General features: G+C 45.7%; 1 protein-coding gene across 1 annotated transcript in view; it reads left to right on the forward strand.

Moving 5' to 3' along the window:
- Positions 1 to 1,720: 1,720 nt before the first annotated feature.
- Positions 1,721 to 18,384, forward strand: part of LOC102938005 (cytochrome P450 4V2) — a 68,541-nt gene continuing 51,877 nt past the window's right edge. The window contains exons 1-3 of the mRNA XM_043545815.1: positions 1,721 to 2,005; positions 11,041 to 11,153; positions 15,571 to 15,656. Of these exons, the coding sequence (XP_043401750.1) occupies positions 1,795 to 2,005; positions 11,041 to 11,153; positions 15,571 to 15,656 (410 nt within the window). The 5' untranslated portion in view covers positions 1,721 to 1,794. The remainder of the gene's footprint in view (positions 2,006 to 11,040; positions 11,154 to 15,570; positions 15,657 to 18,384) is intronic.

Here is an 18,384-nt window from a genome sequence, read left to right on the forward strand (position 1 = left end):
TGGAGGATTGGGCCAAAAGAAATCTGATGAGGTTTAGCAAGGAGAAGTGCAGAGTCCTGCACTTAGAACGGAAGAATCCCATGCACCGCTACAGGCTGGGGACCGACTAGCTAAGCAGCAGTTCTGCAGAAAACGACCTGGGGATTACAGTGGATGAGAAGCTGGATGTGAGTCAGAAGTGTGCCCTTGTTGCCAAGAAAGCTAATGGCATATTGGGCTGCATTAGTTGGGGCATTGCCAGCAGATTGAGGGAAGTGATTATTACCCTCTATTCGTCACTGATGAGGCCACACCTGGAGTATTGTGTCCAGTTTTGGGCCCCCCACTATAGAAAGGATGCGGACAAATTGGAGAGAGTCCAGCAGAGGGAAACAAAAATTATTAGGGGGCTGAGGCACATGACTTATGAGGAGAGGCTGAAGGAACTGGTCTTATTTAGTCTGCAGAAGAGAAGAGTGAGGGGGGATTTGATATCAGCCTTTAACTACCTGAAGGGGGGTCCAAAGAGGATGGAGATTGGCTGTTCTCAGTGGTGGCAGATGACAGAACAAGGAGCAATGGTCTCAAGTTGCAGGGGAGGAGGTCTTGGTTGGATATTAGAAAAAACTATTTCACTAGGAGAGTGGTGAAGCACTGGAATGGGTTACCTAGGGAGATGGTGGAATCTCCATCCTTAAGAGGTTTTTTAGGCCTGGCCTGACAAAGCCCTGGCTGGGATGATTTAGTTGGGATTGGTCCTGCTTTGAGCAGGGTGTTGGACTAGATGGCCTCCTGAGGTCTCTTCCAACTTTAGTCTTCTATGATTCTCTCTGCCCCTTGGCCAGGCGCCAGTGCACCTCTGGGTCTGTGCAGTCTCCGCTTCCCACCACCTGTGCGGCCCCACCTGTCTCGCTGGAGCTGAGCCACCTGGGACTGGTGTAGAAGCCTGGCCAGTCTCAGCCAGTTGTAGGGCGGCAGTGTGGGGGACATGGCTGGGCCCTTCCAGGCAAGTGGCTCCTGAAGGAGGCTGGCTGGGGCAGGCCCTGGTCTGGCTGAACATGCCACTCTTGGGGGGCTGGAGTGATTGTTCACCCCGCAACCAGCCCTGGCTGCACTGGCAGCTCATCCTGGCAGACACAGTTGCCTCCCATCAGGGCCAATGAGTGTGGCCAGGAGGCAGGGCATGGGGGAGTGGGTCTTTGGGAGACATGGGCGTGGGGTGCTGGGCGGTGAGGGAGCGGGGAAGATCTGTGTGTTGGAGCACTGGGGAGTGGGGGTTCTGTGTGGGGCGCTGGGCAGTTGTGGTGGGGCTGTGGGCAGGGGGGTGCTGGGTAGGACTGGTGGTGTGCAGGGCGCTGTGCATTTGTGGCAGGGTCTGTGGGGGGGCACTGGGCATAGCAGGTCTGAGGGAGCTCTGGCCATAGGAAATCAGGGGAGTGGGGGGCGGTCCGATGTTGGGCGAGGGTATGTGTGGCACCTGGAGCAAATTGTAAAGTGGGGGTGCTGAGAGCCATTGAACCAAACTGTAAACTCTGTATGTGATGGAAACCACTTTAAGCCAGTGGGTGTGGCAGCTCCCCCAGCACCTCTAGTTCCAACACCTATGCCTTCGCTGCTCTGCTCCCTCCTCATGCAGCCTCTGGGGATCCCTCCTGCCCTCCCACTCCTTTGTTCCTGGGCCTCTCCCCCCACTGCAGTGGGCCACGCCCCTGGGCTCCACTGCCCTCGGCTGGAGCCCTAGTCCGGGTCCTACTCTCGGTGCAGCACCCCAGGACTGTGGCTCAGTGCACGCCCAGTGGCCGGGTCGGGGCAGCGATGGGGGCTGTGCAGCTGCCCCAGGAGGGGGACCGGCTGCTCTACTGGGGGGCTGGCGTCGTCACTCTGCTCTTCACGCTGCTGGCAGCCTTCACGTTCCGCCTGCTGCCGGATTACCTGGGGAAGTGGAAGGCGCTGAAGCCGATTCCGGGGCTCAGCCCCTGTTACCCGCTGCTGGGAAATGCTCTGCTCTTCGAGCGCAAAGGGGAAGGTAACGGCCGCCCAGACACGTAGCGGGGGGGGGGGCGGGGGTGTGCCTGCAAACCCCTCTTCCCTCCTGGAGCTGCTGCCTGCAGCACCCTCTCTCCCGGGTGACCGCAGTGCCCTGGGGATCAGCCCTGCCAACTTGGCCGTACAGCGGTGTAGACATTAGTAAAGTGCTCGGGAAGTGGCTGGCGATTTCCAGGGGCTGTAGAAATAGGAGCTGATTTGCAGCAGTGGAGCTGGACTGGCCCCATCACTAAGTGGTGGTGGTGTTGTAGAATAACAGAGTAGGAGCGAGCTGGTCCTGGGTTAAAGGATTTTTTCCAAGCTGCAAACAAAAACAAAACAGTTCATTGCTCAGCATCCTGCTGCATTTCTAGATCCAGGCAAAACAGACAGGCAGTATTACCGAGACTCTACTTCTACCAACCAAACCTCCCCCAGAAACCTCTGACAGGTCTTTATGGTTCCTGGGGTATCCCCCCCCCCCCGCTATTTCCAACGAGTTTATAAATTGATTATAATTTGTTTCATGAAAACCAGTTCTTAATTATGATGCCCTGTCCTTTTAATTATTTGAGCACTTCCCCTCCCCATTGCAAAGCCTCCTTCTGTGTTAGTTTCTCTTTTGCAGCCGGAATAATAGCTACCCGGCAGACAGCTGTGTTGCTTTCAGCTCCCCATCTGTCTTGGTCCAAACGTAACATTAAACTTGGACGAATTGTTTGTTTTGATTTTTACCAGATATTTCCTAACTGATGTCAAATATTTTTAACTTTCAAGAGTTCAAAAGGACATTTTGAAGTTTACCTTTTTCAGAAGCTACCTTTCCACCCCTGTATGCTTTGAAATCCATTTCTTGTCTTTCAGTGAAACTTTAGAGACCCTTGGTCAGCCTCTTTATGGCTAATACATTTAAAAACAACTGCCATGGTACATGCTTTCCCACTAGATTCTACGGTAAAGGAGTCTTATGCTAAAGCGCTGGATAATTACATAATTAGATGAGCTTGTTATGTACATAGGAATTGTTGTTTCAGAACAAACTTTCAAAGTGTATGCAGTATTTATGCAAAACTGGAACAGTTCCACATTACAGTGTTATGAATCCATTCATTATGCTCCTCTGATTTGCAAGACAAATCGGACATTACTAGTTCTTTTTCTACTGTGAGACTTTTTATACACCTATATTCATATGAGTCTTAAGGTGCTGAAGTTATTGTGCCTTTCTCCCCAGTGAGATAGTAAAAATATCAATATGCATGGATTTCTGTGCTTATTGTACCTGTGCAACTAAGGGCTTTTGTGCTGTATTATTGAGCCTTGATTTTTTTTAACAAAAGGGATCTTTCAGGTAAGTTATACCTGAAGTGGAATGAAGAAAAAGGATTATTTTTTTGCTTAACTTTGCTGCAGGGTGGGTGTGGTGGTTGTGCTGAAGAAGACAATACTATAAATGTAGGTTTAATGCTCCTGCTGGTGAAGTTTTTTCTTTTTGATGTCATTTGGGAAAACAATAGGCCAGACCTGCAGCTGGTGTAAATCCGGTGTCTTCAGTGGAGTGCTGCTGATTTACAACAACTAAACACCTAATATGGTGAATTTTATCTGGTGTCTGGATATCCCAAAAGGTAGCTGATCTGGTTTATTGTTAGCTTTTTGCTAAATGTAAGGCCCAGTCCTGCCCTTCTCACACTTGTAGAATTTTCATTAAAATATAGATTGATATGGTCTTCCATCTGCAAAATGTTTCTGTGGCAAAACAGAAGTATAATAGATGTACTATAGGTTATAAATTGTGAGCTGTATTTCACGTTGTGTTCTTCTATCTGTAAAATATGAAGTCTACATTTTATAACACTATATAACTCCTGGACTTAGTATCTTATGTAAATATTATGTGTAATTAATGTACATCTGCCACAACTCTTTTACTAGAGAAACAACACAAAGTCCATTTGTAGCACATTATATATAACTGTTATGTAACCTCTTGGACCCTTCCCTACCTGCTGGAGCTAAGGCAAATGCAGCGGGGCACATTGGCTCCTCTCAGCACCTCCCACTCCATGGCCCAACAGCTGCCAGCACAGGCCTTGTAGAGGGGAGCTTTAAAGTTCCAAGCTGCCCCAGAGCTCTTTGCTGCAGCACAGCCACCATGAGAAACTACAATGGCCTGGACCTTTTACACTTGGGCAGGGAAGCCATCTAGAGGCACTGGGTCCCAGTTGGTGCACAAGTGCTCACAAAGAGCAGCTTCAATTAGCCACCAGGCCAGCATAGGTATTCTGAGGGTGGAGCTTTGAAGCACTAACACCTCAAGAGCCTCAAAGACCCAGGGGTCCTTTATTCTTTAATCAAACTCCTGTGAGGGCCAATTAAAACTATGAGCAGACATTTCGGCACAGAGCCCTGTGTTGGGGCCCCTCTGGCCATCCCAACAGACAGCTGTGTCTGTGTTGGGAGCTAGATGAAACTCTTCTTGGGGTAGGTTGTGGTTGATGGACTTAGCATCCTCCTCCTCTGTTGCTATAGCAAGAGAGACTCTTCTCCACTGAACTGTTTCTAAGGGGCGATGGGGTGTTGTTGATGTCCCCACCTACACCCAAAGAGCCTTCTATTTGGGAGGCTGAATACTCCCATGGATCTTGCTTTAGGAGGTGAGACTGCACTCAAGCCTCTGTTCCAGTAGGTGGGAAGTGCAGCCCTCCTACAAACTTACACACACGGAACCCTTCTCCTAACGGTGGCAGCTCTTCCCCATTCCAAAAGCCTAACCAGCACAATCTCTCTGTTGATTTAGAAAGGTCCTCAAAGAAACCATTTTGAAGCATTTTGGAGGAGAGGAGGGTAATCAGGAACAGTCAACATGGATTCACCAAGGGCAAGTCATGCCTGACCAACATGATTGCCTTCTATGATGAGATAACTGCTCTGTGGATATGGAGAAAGCAGTGGACATGACATATCTTGACTTTAGCGAAGCTTTTGATACGGTCTCCCACATTTTTGCCAGCAAGTTAAAAAAGTATAGATTGGATGAATGGACTATAAGATGGATAGAAAGCTGGCTAGATTGTTGGGCTCAATGGGTAGTGAACAACAGCTCGATGTCTAGTTGGCAGCCAGTATCAAGCGGAGTGCCCCACGGATCGGTCCTGGGGCCGGTTTTGTTCAACATCTTTATTAATGATCTGGATGATGGGATGGATTGCACCCTCAGCAAGTTCACCGATTACACAAAGATGGGGGGAGGTAGATATGCTGGAGGGTAGGGATAGGGTCCAGAGTGACCTAGACAAATTGGAGGATTGGGCCAAAAGAAATCTGATGAGGTTCAACAAAGACAAGTGCAGAGTCCTGCACTTAGAATGGAAGAATCCCATGCACTGCTGTCGACTGGGGACTGACTAGCTAAGCAGCAGTTCTGCAGAAAAGGACTTGGGGATTACAGTGGACGAGAAGCTGGATATGAGTCAGCAGTGTGCCCTCGTTGCCAAGAAGGCTAATGGCATATTGGGCTGCATTAGTAGGAGCATTGCCAGCGGATCGAGGGAAGTGATTATTCCCTTCTGTTTGGCACTGGTGAGGCCACCTGCTCCAGTTTTGGGCCCCCCACTACAGAAGGATGTGGACAAATTGGAGAGTCCAGCGGAGGGCAATGAAAATGATCAGCAGACTGGGGCACATGACGAGAGGCTGAGGGAACTGGGCTTTTTTAGTCTGCAGAAGAGAAGAGTGAGGGGGGATTTGATAGCAGCCTTCAACTACCTGAAGGGAGTTCCAAAGAGGATGGAGCTTGGCTGTTCTCAGTGGTGGCAGATGACAGAGCAAGGAGCAATGGTCTCAAGTTGCAGTGGGGGAGGTATAGGTTGGCTCTTAGGAAACACTGTTTCACTAGGAGGGTAGTGAAGCACTGGAATGAGTTCCCTAGGGAGATGGTGGAATCTCCATCGTTAGAGGTTTTTAAGGCCCGGCTTGACAAAGCCCTGCCAGGGATAATTTAGTTGGTGTTTCCTGCTTTGAGCAGGGGCTTGGACTAGATGACCTCCTGAGTTCTCTTCCAACCGTAATCTTCTATGATTCTATGAAAGACCAGGAAATGCTGCATCAGATCATACTTGGGTCATGTTTGGAAAGTTATCTTCACAACCACAAGAAGCAGAAATCTTAGATTCTACGGAAATCAATAGCTCTCACTTAGGGAAGATTCCAAGTCTTCCTGTTTCAATTCCTTGCCCAGGGCCTGGAAACCAGTTACAGAGCAGACAGGGCTCATATGTGGAAATGTTACAGTATTTTATTTGGAAAGCAAATGAGTGTCTTTAAAAGCAGAATTTTGTTTTGATCAGGGTAAGCATAAATAATGCTTCTGTAGGAATGTCTTGCCAGTACCAGGGAAATTTTCAAGGTTCTGGGTTGTTTAAATGTGTTTGTTTTGTACCATACATTCTGATGAAGATCTAGTTGGCTGAACTGCTCTTTTTACATGTCATTTCTGACTTTGTACTATGACATAAGTGGGTTAAAAGACTACACCAGGGCCACAATCCTGCCATTTGCTCTGGACAAGTGCAGGCGGCTGCCTGTGTGGAATTCCTTGCAAGTTCAGGGCCTTAGACAGCATTTGCTACATATATATCTATCACACACACACATTTATTTTAAAAGAACATTATGAAGGTTTTCAAGTCAAGCACTCAAAAGTTAGGAAATGCCAGAATTAAGGTTGGCTATAGAACCATAAAAGAGCTCTCTTTGTGCATAAGGATTATGATCTAGTCTTTAATTGCATGATCACGTACTATATTTTCCATAGGACCCCAGCGTCATTCTGCATGTAGGATGGACAGTGCTCAGTTAATGAGCAGCTATTCAATGTTTTGTTTTAACCCCATAGTTCAGTATGTTGCCATAGGCTGTATTTACTGCATGCTAGTCAAATTCTGTTATAAAGATAGAATTATTAGTTTCCTCGGGGTCTCTTCTATGATACTGATCACAGTAGTATCCATCTGCTTCCCAAACATTAATTAATTAATTTTTTGCATCACCACTGTGAGGTGAGGGGGTATTATTATGGGGAAGTGAGGCACAGAGAGATTAAGGTAAAAAATATCCACTAATTTTAGGTGCTCAATCTGAGATGCTGAAGACCTGATTTTTTATAGTACTTAACAATGTATCACACTTTATATATTCAAGCACAGGTCCCCTGCCTTCAGCTGCAATTATGAGCCCCTGCACTTCTCCTGAACAGGCCACGTTTGGGCATCCAGAAAATGAGGAACACACAATTAATGACTACCTGTGGAAAATTTGGGTTAAGTGACCTGCTTAACCTGCAGTTCTCCAGGGCAGAATTCCACTATCTAAACCTCCTTTCTCTTTCTGCAACCTCTTGCCCGCATTTGCTATGCATACGGCCCTACGAAATTCACAGCCATGAAAAAGCATTACCGTGAAGTCCCCTCCCCCGTGTGAAATGTGGTCTTTTATGTTCTTGTAGCCTATACTATACAGATTTCACATGGGGGAGGGGAAACGGGAGGGGAAGGGAAGAAACAGTGTTTCTCAAATGGGGGTCCTGGCCCAAAAGGGAGTTGCAGGGGGGTTGCAATGTTATTTTAGGTCGGGTTGTGGTATTGCCACCCTTACTTCTGTGCTGCCTTCAGAGTTGGGTGGCCAGAGAGCGACAGCTGTTGGCTGGGTACCCAGCTCTGAAGGCAGCGCTCTGCCAGCAGCAGTGCAGAAGTAAGGTTAGCAATACCAGATCATGTCATCCTTACCCCTGCGCTGCAGCCTTCAGAGGTGGGTGGCTGGAGAGTGGCAGCTGCTGACTGAGGGCCCAGCTCTGCGGGTAGCTCTGCCTTCAGAGCTGGGCTCTCGGCCAGCAGCCGCCACTCTCCAGCTCCCCAGCTTTGAAGGCAGTGGTGCCGCCAGCAGCCACACAGAAGTAAGGGTAGCAGTACTGCAACTCTCCGTACAATGATCTTGCAACCCTGCCCACAGCTCCTTTTTGGGTAAGGACCCCTACAATTACAACACCATGAAATTTCAGATTTAAATAACTGAAATCATGAAATGTATGATTTTAAACGTACTCTGATCGTGAAATTGACCAAAGTGGACCGTGAATTTGGTAGAGCCCCAACTATGCACCTTTTCTATAACATATGAGGCAGGGATCCTACAGACACAGATTCCTTCACTTACACGGCCCTGATTAATCCTCAGAGCAGCTCCATCCCATTCACTGAATCAGGCACGGGGCTCATGGAAAAAATATGTGATCATGTAGATAAAGACTGTATCATAATGTATATTCTTAAGGATGCACAGGGAACCTTAATTCTGGCATTTCCTAACTTTTAAGTGATTGACTTTGTAACCTTAACAGTGTTTTTAAACATAGTTTGTGTGTATGTAATTTTCAGAATTTTTAAAAAAGCAAGCTGAAAAACCAGAAATTCCATCATGTAGTCCATCATTGTATTGACACCCACATGGTTCATCAGCAAGGTTGAGACCATTAAATCCACTGCACAGACCTCTGCCACTTAAACTAATGTAGTATCTGATAGCAGTAGTACAGTGTCATCTCTTTGTGGGCCAGCACTAGAGAGGGATGAGACACAGATTTGCCAGTTAGTTTCACAGATATTTGTTGTCAACAGAGGAATGATGAGATTCAGGAATTTTGGCTTTTATTCCAGACTCTGGAGGCTTATGTTCTCCACAAACTCTTCTGCCTGTTTTCCCCAAGCTTTGATCCCTTTCTTCCCTGTCCCCTCCAACCTGTTCCTATCCCTGTTCTAGTCCTATATCTTCCTCACTTCTGGGTTTCTGTTCCAGCCTTGGCCTCCTTGCCTACCCAGTCACCTCTTATCAGGCTTTTTATCTTAGTCCCAGTCTTCTTACCCAGCCAGTCTTTGTCTTCCCCTCTGGTCTCACTGTCTGAATCCAAATATCCCAATGATTCCAAATCTCTCCCTGTCCCCACATCCAGTCGTTGTCTGTTTGCCCAGCAACTCTCCGTTTTCCCATCTGGCTCCTCATCTGATATGCCTTTTCTCTCCCTCTTGTACTGTCTATCAGTCTCCAGTCTCCCTCTCAGGATTCTTTATCCATTCTCAGTATCTCTCTCTTCCCTCCCTAGCTCCTTGTCCCAGTCTCTTTGCCCAGCCAGTCTCACTTCTTTCCACTCACCCCAGTTCCTTGTCAGATCTGTCTCTCCTCTCACCTGCTCCCATTTCCCCCTGGTTCCTTGTCCCCGTCTTGTGGCCAGACAGTCCCAGTTTCCCTCCCTCCACCCAGCCCTCCAGCTAACTGTATCCTAGTCCCCTATCTTCCCATTTCCCTCAATGATTCCTGTCTCCTTGCCCAATTAGTCCCTGTCTCCCCACCCAACAAATCCCAACATGCCCTTCCTTCCCTAGCTCCCAGTCTCCTTGCCCAGTCAGCCCAGTATTCCCTGTCCAATCCCAGTAAGAGTTTCTCTCCCCCTCGGTCCCAGTTTCATTAGCTCTCTTGTCCCAATCTACTCCTTTCCTTCCCCCCGTCTGACTTTTTTCCCCGTCTGCAGTTTCCTTCTCCATGCTGCCTGGGTACCAGCGGGAGGGTCATAGAGAGCACAGAAGAGAGAGGCTCCCTGCTCTGAGTTGTGGTGCCCAGTTGCACGCTGGGCTGAAGCAGCCATTTTGGGGAAAGTTCTTCTGAGCCTCGTAACCCTTGGCTGGAGAGGGCATGTGCAGTCCAGTCCCACGCAGGAGCTGTTGAGGGGATGGAGGCAGCTCAGTCACTCTGTGAGGATGGCACATGCATGGTCTGGTCACGTGTGAGGGTGGGGAGGGGATGCAGCATAGCCAGTTGCTCTGCAGGGATGGCACATAAAATGTGAGGTCACACAAAGGAGCTGTGAGAGACTCAAGCATGCTCAGTGAAGAAGGAATCTTCAGAGATTTTTAGCTTTTAAAACCCAGCAAGTCTCTATTGAACAAGTATAAAATGTTTTTTTCAAAGGCTAACGATGGTCAAATTTGGGTGGATTTTTACTGGGGTGGCACAAGGTACATTCCTGACACACAGTCCATTCCCTTGCATGGAGGTGTTAAGGCATTTAAAAGTAAAGGTCTCAAGAATTTTTTAACATGAGCAAAACAACAATATATTTGTACTTAGCCTTGTTCAACTTGTTTAAACAACTGAACGGTTTTGGCTGAAATTTGGCTTGAGGTGGGCACCTGGCGTGGAAATTTGCAACGCAAACTGTTAAAGTTTGGCAAAATTATAAGCAACTAAAAATGAGGCCTTACAGTGGAAAGTGTCAGCAATGTTTATAATAGGTGGTGACCCTCTGGGCTTTTGTGTATAAATCTCTTTCGAATGTGGGACTCTAGCATTATTGTGGAAAGATTTATTAATCTGCACAATCTCATTTCCCCTTTTATCTCAGATGCTCGTGGTGCCATTTTAGAGGGACTCAATTAAGGTCTATAAAATCAATTAGTAGAGGTTCTCTTGTACTTAATAGATGATCCTTACCTCCCCCCCCAAGATTTATATTCCATCTTCCATGTTGTTCAGAAAAATTAATCAGTGTGAGGATGGGTTTGTGTTAATGCACTGGAATGGGACTCTGGAGAAATGTATTCAATTTCTAGCTTTGCCATAGACTTCCTTGGGCAAGACTTCCTTTGGCAAGTCATAGTCTTCTTTTGCAATGGACTTCCTTGAGCAAGTCACATAACCTATTTGTGTGTTGGATCCCCATCTGTAAAAGGGGGATAAAAATATTTCCTTTATACTCTTTCATTTGTCCTTTCTAGTTAAGTTGCAAGATTCCTGTGTCTGTACAGTATTTATAACAATCTCGACTGAGACCCCTTTGTGCTACTATGATCAAAATAATAAATAAGTGCAAAAAATACTTGCTTTGTCACAGTAGCAAAACTAACACCACGGTGAACTCATGATCAATTACATGATTACAGAAGTTCTGGTTTTGGCCTATTCAAATTGATTTTTTCCCCCCCACAGATTTCTTTAAACAAATGGTAGACAAATCTGAAGAATACAAAAATCTACCACTGCTAAAAATTTGGATAGGACCATTGCCTTTTGTGATTTTATATCATCCAGATGCTGTAGAGGTGAGTGTTTGTATCTCAGGTTTAATAGATTTGTTTGTATAAGTCATACAATTTATGACAGTTATTCCCTAATTTGAAATTTTGTGTTGTTTCATCTCCAGAGTTTATAGTAAACCTTGAAAATGGCTGGTCATGAAGCACAGATGCCAGTCACCAAACTTCTTGCTAGTTCTACAGCTTAGGCTTCATGCTAGTCTCCCCCTCCTCCCTGCCTGCCCTCCCTCCCTACTTTTGTGCAGGTGCTTTATAACTCTAGGCACTCAGGGGAGCACAGGGACTGCATGCCAGATGCTCCTCCCAGTGGTATGCTGCCTGAGCTAAAGGAATGACACAAATCACTCCCTGTCAGTCCAACCGAGACACAATACCCCTGGTGTTCTCACTGCAGGGGTGTGAGTACCATCCCTTTTATTATGGCAGTATGCAAATAGTGCAGTCTAGCACTGAATGGTTTGTAGTCTGCTTGGAGATAAATGCAAAATTTCTTGTTCTGTGTCTTTACGTTGATTAACAATATTTCTGTGATTCTCAACTAAGTGAGAGGAAATGTTTGTCCAGGTTTTGGACTGTGGAAAACCTTGAACTTCACTTTGTATGATCAACTTAAGAGGTTCTGAATGCAGATACTGTGTTAATGATCTACTGATTTAAAACGTCAGTGTTGTGCTATTATCTTCGAGGCACAGTTGTGTTTTATAAGCAAGTGATATAGGGGTGAGATACATTTTATTGGTTTCAGAGTAGCAGCCGTGTTAGTCTGTATTCGCAAAAAGAAAAGGAGTACTTGTGGCACCTTAGAGACTAACCAATTTATTTGAGCATAAGCTTTCGTGAGCTACAGCTCACTTCATCGGATGCATACTGTGGAAAGTATAGAAGATCTTTTATACACACAAAGCATGAAAAAATGGGTGTTTACCACTACAAAAGGTTTTCTCTCCCCCCACCCCACTCTCCTGCTGGTAATAGCTTATCTAAAGTGATCACTCTCCTTACAGTGTGTATGATAATCAAGTTGGGCCATTTCCAGCACAAATCCAGGGTTTAACAAGAACGTCTGGGGGGGGGGGTAGGAAAAAACAAAGGGAAATAGGTTACTTGCATAATGACTTAGCCACTCCCAGTCTCTATTCAAGCCTAAGTTAATTGTATTCAGTTTGCAAATGAATTCCAATTCAACAGTCTCTTGCTGGAGTCTGGTTTTGAAGTTTTTTTGTTGTAATATCGCAACTTTCATGTCTGTAATCGCGTGACCAGAGAGATTGAAGTGTTCTCCGACTGGTTTATGAAAGTTATAATTCTTGACATCTGATTTGTGTCCATTTATTCTTTTACGTAGAGACTGTCCAGTTTGACCAATGTACATGGCAGAGGGGCATTGCTGGCACATGATGGCATATATCACATTGGTGGATGTGCAGGTGAACGAGCCTCTGATAGTGTGGCTGATGTTATTAGGCCCTGTGATGGTGTCCCCTGAATAGATATGTGGGCACAGTTGGCAATGGGCTTTGTTGCAAGGATAGGTTCCTGGGTTAGTGGTTCTGTTGTGTGGTATGTGGTTGCTGGTGAGTATTTGCTTCAGGTTGGGGGGCTATCTGTAGGCAAGGACTGGCCTGTCTCCCAAGATTTGTGAGAGTGTTGGGTCATCCTTCAGGATAGGTTGTAGATCCTTAATAATGCATTGGAGGGGTTTTAGTTGGGGGCTGAAGGTGACGGCTAGTGGCGTTCTGTTATTTTCTTTGTTAGGCCTGTCCTGTAGTAGGTGACTTCTGGGAACTCTTCTGGCTCTATCAATCTGTTTCTTTGCTTCCGCAGGTGGGTATTGTAGTTGTAAGAATGCTTGATAGAGATCTTGTAGGTGTTTGTCTCTGTCTGAGGGGTTGGAGCAAATGCGATTGTATCGCAGAGCTTGGCTGTAGACGATGGATCGTGTGGTGTGGTCAGGGTGAAAGCTGGAGGCATGTAGGTAGGAATAGCGGTCAGTAGGTTTCCGGTATAGGGTGGTGTTTATGTGAACATCATTTATTAGCTCTGTAGTGTCCAGGAAGTGGATCTCTTGTGTGGACTGGACCAGGCTGAGGTTGATGGTGGGATGGAAATTGTTGAAATCATGGTGGAATTCCTCAAGGGCTTCTTTTCCATGGGTCCAGATGATGATGATGTCATCAATATAGTGCAAGTAGAATAGGGGCATTAGGGGATGAGAGCTGAGGAAGCATTTTTCTAAGTCAGCCATAAAAATGTTGGCATACTGTGGGGCCATGCGGGTACCCATAGCAGTGCCGCTGAGTTGAAGGTATACATTGTCCCCAAATGTAAAATAGTTATGGGTAAGGACAAAGTCACAAAGTTCAGCCACCAGGTTAGCCGTGACATTATCGGGGATAGTGTTCTTGACGGCTTGTAGTCCATCTTTGTGTGGAATGTTGGTGTAGAGGGCTTCTACATCCATAGTGGCCAGGATGGTGTTATCAGGAAGATCACCGATGGATTGTAGTTTCCTCAGGAAGTCAGTGGTGTCTCGAAGGTCCAGCGAGAGACTGTTGAATTGGAATTCATTTGCAAATTGGATACAATTAACTTAGGCTTGAATAGAGACTGGGAGTGGCTAAGTCATTATGCAAGGTAACCTATTTCCCCTTGTTTTTTCCTACCCTCCCCCCCCCCCCCCCGACGTTCTTGTTAAACCCTGGATTTGTGCTGGAAATGGCCCACCTTGATTATCATACACATTGTAAGGAGAGTGATCACTTTAGATAAGCTATTACCAACAAGAGAGTGGGTTTGTGTGTGTGTGTGTGAGGGAGAAAACCTGGATTTGTGCTGGAAATGGCCCAACTTGATTATCATACACATTAAATCAGTAGATCGTTAACACAGTATCTGCATTCAGAACCTCTTAATTTGATCATGCAAAGTGAAGTTCAAGGTTTTCCACAGTCCAAAACCTGGATAAACATTTCCTCTCACTTAGCTGAGAATCACAGAAGTATTGTTAATCAACGGAAAGACACAGAACAAGAAATTTTGCATTTATCTCCAAGCAGACTACAAACCATTCAGGGCTAGACTGCACTATTTGCACACTGCCATAATAAAAGGGATGGAAATGATATAACTTGCATCAATCAGATTAAAACTGAAAAAAGTGTTTTAATTAAAACCATAGGCATTATTTTATAAAGGAGAATGCATTATTTAGAGTAGCCTTAAGGCAGCTTTGATGTTCAGGTATCTCTTCTGCCACTGATTATCAGGACACTTATTTATGTATTTCAGTGTATAAAATCTGCCCACTACCATCAGCCTCCAGGTGTGTATATAATTCAGTCTTTAAATATATGTCCAAGAAATTCAGGTTGACTCAGCGTCACCCCTAGGAGCCCCTTCTACCGTATGTCGTGGACTGGAGTAAATCTGCCTCTTTAGTTTGCTCGCCCATTCCTCCTGACCCCATGGAAATGTCTCTGGGGATATATCAGTTCTATGGAGCTAAGAGGGGTAGTTAAATGAGCTGCTGGGAGAGCCCCTAGAAGCACAGCACCAGTTTAGACCTGCAGAATTCCTATAAAAATCTACTAGCCCAACTAAAAATCCAGGAGGCTGACAAAATGACTTATCTTACTGTTAATAAGAGTCTGTGTTTATGTCCACCGCCCTTTCTCAAGAAAACAACCCATTTTTTGCCGCTGAAAAGACTCTTCTTCATAAACATATGGTTCTCGCTCTCAGCCCCGCTCCGGAGACTGACCTCCTTTGTCTTGGGAAGATGTCGCTGCCTTGGTGTAAACCATCCAACCAGAAATCAAGTTATTTTCACAAGACGAAGGGCTGGAAACCTAACTTTAAAAATGAAAGCTTAGATTCTGCACAAGATGGTGTCGTTCCCCAAAAAAGACTCCTACTCTAGTTGGGCAAAGTTTGTAGATATATTACATAAATAATTATATTCTGTGTCTCGTGTTTAATATTACTGTTAGGAAGATGTACTTTTACCAGTCACATGAGAGAGACAGAACCTCTGTTGCAGTTCAGGTTGTCAGTCCAGATATCCAGCTTCTCTTTGGCCTGGGAGATATTGCAATATATAAAAAAGGAATGTCGCATTCAGACTATTGACTATTACAATCCATTGGAACATTTTCCTGGTCTTACAGTCAAAGTGATGTATTTTTATTGTGATAAATATTTCCTTGTTAATGACCTCTCGTGTACCTCCAGGGTTTGTAAAGTTGACTGAGCCATATAAAGCAATCTCTGATTGTAAATGAGTGTGCAAGTATATAGGAGAGCAGTCATAGCTTTGAATATATTTTGCAAGTGCCCTCCTCCTAAAAAATAGGATGAGTATACGGTGTTACCAACGTCTTCTTTTAAAGAGATATTTCCCCTCTGTCTTTTCTCCTGCTGGTAGGTTGTTCTGAACAGTTCAAAGCACATAGAAAAATCTTTTCTGTACAAATTTCTACATCCATGGCTTGGCACAGGACTTCTGACAAGGTATAGTAATATATAAATAGAGTCATGTACCTTTAAAGTTATGCAAAGTTTAATTCTAAGATATTATGTATATTTACTGCCTGAAGACTAGAATGTGTTATATTTTATTTGCTAATAGGCAGAATAAAAGGCATAATTAGAGTCTGAATATTAGAATCTGAAGTACAGATGCCCAAAGAGCAGCTTTAGGCCCACGTATCGCCTGCAGGGCCATAAAATGGGGTCCTCCTGCCACCATCTGGAGTCTAGAAAGGATCAGTTCTTGAAAGGATCATGTGATGTGAGGAATGTGAATGGGACTTTAGAGCAAATGATGTAGCAAGACCTCACTTGGATGCACTGAGCTCGAGTTTTCATAATCGTTAGAAACAACTTTTAATTTTTCAGCAAAAGAATATCAGTCAATTATAAGCCAGCAATATCAAATATTGTCCCCACACAAATGACACAAGTAGTCTTTTTGAGCTAGCCCTCAGCTGTCCTCAGACTCAGCTTCATGAACTTCAAGGCGAGCCATGTGCAAGGGCACCCACTCTAGGCTCCCAACTCCTCACCCATCACCTTTTCTTGTCTCTCTCCCTCCTGATGGAGTTTTTCTAGGCTGCACGGTTCCCTGCCTATACTGTGATATTCCCAGCAAGCCAGACTGCCTGAACAGGCCAGTGTCTGTGTTTTGCTTTTTCTCCAAAGGCTATAGACAGTTAAATTGCACACAGTTATAAGTTACCACACAGCTCTTTCTAAGCAAGCACATTTATTTTTAAGGTGAAAGGATTACAGGGAAAACATATAAAAAACAGTAAAAGAATCTACACATGTGCTGAAAAGCTTACCAAAGATGACCCCCCCAACCACTCCCTACTCCAGCAGGGACTTTGGTAGGAGTCAGTCCTTCCAACCCCACCAAAGGGTTTTTCTGTAGTTACAGGTTCATTCAGCTTTTGCTCAGAACAAGCACACTGATGCATAGGTTCATCTTTCCTTTACACAGCTTGGTCCTTTGGTCTCGGGATTCTGGAATCAGCTGATGATTGTGCTGTCCTTAGGGTGCAGTTGCATAACCATAGGTGGGGTAGGGGTGGGTGTGAAATTTGCATTCACCTCCCCCTAGATTTTTCCCAGGAAATCCATTTCACTGGTATTATCCCCAAAATCCATTTTTTTCTGCTACTTTGTTCAATATAGTCATTTGATCATCCAGGCCCACAACCATTCATTTAATGCAATGTACCCCAAACATATGTAAACTTAATTCCCAAGGATATTGCGGGAAATTGCCATATCTGTCACACTTGGGTTAAAGTAAAGTATTTCAGTTCCTAGGAGACGAAACTGTGGTGTGCTACGGGCAGAGAACAAGAAAGATTAAGGTACTACCAATACCCAAGGCCCTTGCAATGGCAGGGAATTGATTAGGTAAACTACACACAGATGATCCTGGCTGGTAATCCACACACTGTGCTACTGAGGATGGCAAAAAATGCCCAAGTACCCTTCCCATCTGACTTGCTGATTCTTTCCTGACCCCAAATTGGGTGATCAATTTGACCCTGAGCCTGTGTGCAAGACACACCAGGCATTCTCTGAGAGAGAGGATTTTCTGTACCATTCAGAGCAGTGGTCCACCCTGTCTGGTGTCCTGTCTCCAGTAGTGGCCAATCCTTGATGTTTCAGAGAAAGGTGAACCCCTGAGGTTAAAGTAAGTCGGTACGGTATGGTACTGCGTACATAGCTAACCGTACCAGCAGGGGACAGCTTCCCCAGGCTGGCAATTTAAAAGGGCCCTGGGCTCTGGGCAGCGGCCAGATCCCCCGGTCCTTTAAATCTCTGCCAAAGCCCTGCTGCCGGAACCCTGGAGTAGCGGCCGTGAGCCCTGGGGCTCTGGTGGTGATTTAAAAGGGCCAGGGGCTCTGCTGTGGTAGCAGCGGCTGGGAACCTCGGGCCCTTTAAATCTCCACTGGAGCTCTGGAGCCCTTTAAATTGTGATTTAAAGGGCCTGGGGATATAACAGCCCCGCCCCTTCCAGTTGAGGCCCCGGCCCTGAGTACCAGTAAGTCCCTTTAGTTACTTTCACCCCGGGTGAAACCACACAAACCCCCACAAGAAATCTGGCCAATTGTGCATTGTGGAAAAAATTCCTCCCTGATGCTTACAGGTGACTGGCTGAAACCCTGAAGAATGAGATTTGATGATAATCATTGTCTTAATACAGAGCTGTAAGTGTAAATGAGTATGCTGAGGGCAATGCAGACACACCTACTTCTCCCTATGGCCCATGAAAAAAGGGACGAAGGGGGGAATTAATAAATTCACAGATTCTGAGCCCAAAGAGCCCACAATGACCATCCAGCCTGAAGATGGATTAAAGCATATTTTTTAGAGAGCTATATAATCTCATTTTAAAGACTCTAGGCAACAATGAGCCTTCCACCTACGTTGGTAAATTGTTCCAAAGTCTGATTACCCCCACGGCTAGGAAATGGCAACTTATTTCAAGGTTGAATTTGTCTAACTTCCAGCTGTTGGATTGTGTTCTGCCTTTGTCAGAGGTGAAAGTAAGCCGGTACGGTACGGCGTACCTGCAAGAGCTTTGCACAGCCGACTGTACCAGTAGGGGGCAGCTGCTCCAGGCCAGCAATTTAAAAGGGCCCTAGGCTCCGGGCAGCAGCCGGAGGCCCGAGCACTTTAAATTGCTGCCAGAGCCCCGCTGCCAGAGCCTTGGGGTAGC

The sequence above is a fragment of the Chelonia mydas genome, chromosome 4 (assembly GCF_015237465.2).
Source record: "Chelonia mydas isolate rCheMyd1 chromosome 4, rCheMyd1.pri.v2, whole genome shotgun sequence".
In the NCBI taxonomy this organism is placed as follows: domain Eukaryota; kingdom Metazoa; phylum Chordata; order Testudines; family Cheloniidae; genus Chelonia; species Chelonia mydas.